Genomic DNA, 3078 nt, shown 5'->3' with positions numbered 1-3078 from the left:
GACTCTCTGGGAGACTCCCCACACAGCGACAGGTGCGAACAACCATCAGGGACCCTGCTCCCGACTCTGTGGTGAATCCTAGTGTGTGTACTGAAACCCCTTCTCCAACCAGTTCTCCTTTAATGGAGAAGACCAGTGGGGAAGCTTCAACGGTAAAAACGTAGCAACATGTCTCATGATGTTTGCTCGTCCTTTTTCGGTTAGGGAGGAGAGGAGAAAGAGAGTTAGTGAGGGAGGAAAGAAAAAAGCCAGACTGAGTCATTGAGTTCAGCATAGAGTGCTGGAGATATATAGCATGTTGTCCTCAGCCAAGAGTTAAGTTAGTCCATAGCCAGCTGTATTTACACTTACCCCCCCCCCCCCCCCCCCATCTCTCCATACTCCATACTCCATAAATGCCCCCACTGCCAAGAAATGGGCAAAAAGCATCATAGCTTACACCATCAGCGCTTCTTTACGTCAGTGAGAACCAAGCAAGATACTATCTCATATCTATCAAGCAGAACACCATCTCACACACGTGTGTGTGTGTGTGTGTGTGTGTGTGTCTTTCTGCTATGGAGTCAAATGTGCAAACATATCTGCAAATGTTCATCTCTGGTCACATCTCCGAGAACGTGCTCTTTCTAACATAAACGGCACGAGTCGCATGATATGAAAACTCTGAAGAGTAATGAGCTGCTTAGCGTCGCTATCCCAAAAAAAAAAAAAAAAAAAAAAGATTGAGGAATTTTTCTTCAAAGGCTAGGGAATGGAAACGTGCCAGTTTAGATGATGAAGTGCAGCATGATGGAAGTGAACAGGAGGGAACTTGTAAGTAGGTTGCATGATCATCCATCTGGTCGTATGCAGCAATTACAATGTAAAGTCATTCTCCATAGTAGCAAGTTTGACACAAGCTTCATTTATAACAGGGGGCTTTTTACATTAGCTCTCATTTACCACTGAGCCTTTCAGTCAACGCATGTTAATGTGCGTGCTATAATTTTCACGGTGTAATACAACATGAAGGGCCGAAAATAAATGTTTACCCACTGCATAAACAAACACGGCGCACGGCTCCGCACACCAATAGACCATCAACCAAATGGCCCCACACAAACCCTGCTGAAGATCTCACAACTTGGCCACTTGACAAAAAAAAAGAAAATCCATCTGTGTGTACTGTGCTTTCTCTTTCCAGGAAAATATTTAACTCTTTTGTTTCCCCCCTCCAAACACAATCCTCTTTCTCGTTCTCTTTCTCACAGGTACGTCTCGGCTCTAACCACGCCGGCACGCCTGTCTCCGGTGGATTTTCATTACTCATTGCCCCCGCAGGTGCCTACCTTCCAGATCACGTCTCCCAACGCCAGCCACGCCATGTCCCTGCCCCCGGCTGCCCAGGCTCCGTACCCGCCCGAGGAGGACCAGGTTCTGCTGCGTCGTTACCAGGTTCCCCTCAACGAGGCCCAACGCCACGAGCCCTACCGCCAGCAGCATCGCTCCTACCTACGAGACAGCACGGGCAGCCTGCCCTCCAGCCCATACCGGCTGGTGCAAGATGAAGAGTACGAGAGCACGCAGGAGTACCTCTCTTCACTGGAGCAACCAAAGAGAAGCGGCGGCAGCAGTCACTGGCGACGCTCCAGACTCAACGGCCACGTGGCTCCCCGAGGCTACCAGCCGTCACGGGACTACGGCTCACGTAGCTGCCTGTCCGACAGCGAGTCGGAGGAAGAGGAAGGCGGCGAGAGCACGCCCTTCCTCAGCATGCAGAACATGAACGCCGCCGAGCCCTCCACCATCTACAGGCCCGCCGACAGCCGGACTTCTTATAGCTCGGGGCAAAGGAACGGAGCACGCGCCAGCACACAAACCAGACTGACGCACTCGCGCTCCAAACCCGACCACGCCCCTCACTAGGGCGAGAGAGAGAAATTGAGAATGACCATTACCGTCAATGATGAAAAAAAAAAAAAAATTCAATATACTATAGACCTGCACCTATAAGAAATATTTTTATTTTATATAACTGACAGATATTCTAAACAAATGAAATATTTATTTTCATTTTAGCAAAAAGTTGTCTACTAGTTAACAGCAAAGACTTTTTTATAGGGAAAACTCTATTTATATGTACATTTTGATTTACAGCATAAAAAAGATGTGCCAATTTTTTCACAGTTTAAGAGAAAAATAGAGAAATATTGTGGTGCCTTTGCTGTTTGCCGATGCCAGAGGGCCAGTGGAGTTTTTGTAGCCTTTATAATATTGGACACCTCATTTTGTATACATGTTTACTCCTCTTTTTTGTTTTGTTTTGTTGTTTTGTTTTTGTCCTTTTGGCCTGTTCCTTTCATTCTTTTCCTGGTTTGTGTTCTTTTGGGAGCGAAATCCCCATTTGAACTGTGACATTAACCCTTTGTCTCCCTCTCCTCTTCCCACATCATGCAATACAAACCACTCTTGTCATATGGAGTATGTTTACATGAATATGACTCACAGAGATTTTTTTGGTTTTTGTTTTGTTTATGATTCTGTTGCTTCTCCAAACAGGGAATTTGACAAATGCAAACCAGAGGCAGGTCCTATTTTCCTTTTCAAAAAACAGGAAGGGAAAGAAAGAATGACACTTGTCAGAGAGGAGTGGTGGAGTTCTACTGCACGCCACTGGAAGGCTTAGGAATAAACGATGAAGTAGAAGTGTAAGTGTGTGTGGCACAGGGAGCATAAAGATAGTTTTGGGGAAATGTGTACCTATTGCAGGGTACAGAGTCCAGTGTCTGAGTTTCTACCTGGGATGGACACCACTGGTCTGAGCTGGCATAAGCAACACACGTACAGGGTTGGGAACCATTTCACTCCACTGTGGTGAAACAGCAGGGTTCAAGAGGTCAGTGACACAGGTCCACTTTAATCATCAACAGCAAATGCTTGAACCAGATTACAGAGAAATCAAGTTATTACAGTACCATAAACCAAACCACACCCACCCTACTCCTTCCCTCTCTACCCCCCCCCCCCCCCCCCGCCCCCCTCCTCATTCATCCATCCTGTTTCTGCGGCTGCCACACAAAACTGCACAATGTCTCAGGA

The 3078-nt window shown here is 46.8% G+C and overlaps 1 protein-coding gene across 1 annotated transcript in view; it reads left to right on the top strand.

Annotated features, from left to right (window-relative positions):
* The window catches only part of nrg2a (neuregulin 2a), a 73145-nt gene extending 71240 nt beyond the window's left edge, over positions 1-1905 (top strand). Inside the window, exons 10-11 of the mRNA XM_030782402.1 lie at positions 1-32; positions 1251-1905. The exon at positions 1-32 is cut by the window's left edge and continues 187 nt beyond it. Of these exons, the coding sequence (XP_030638262.1) occupies positions 1-32; positions 1251-1905 (687 nt within the window). The remainder of the gene's footprint in view (positions 33-1250) is intronic.
* Positions 1906-3078: the final 1173 nt, after the last annotated feature.

The sequence above is a fragment of the Chanos chanos genome, chromosome 8 (assembly GCF_902362185.1).
Source record: "Chanos chanos chromosome 8, fChaCha1.1, whole genome shotgun sequence".
Taxonomy (NCBI): Eukaryota; Metazoa; Chordata; class Actinopteri; order Gonorynchiformes; family Chanidae; genus Chanos; species Chanos chanos.
Note: the sequence above shows the minus strand (reverse complement) of the source record. Positions and strands in the feature narration are given on the sequence as shown.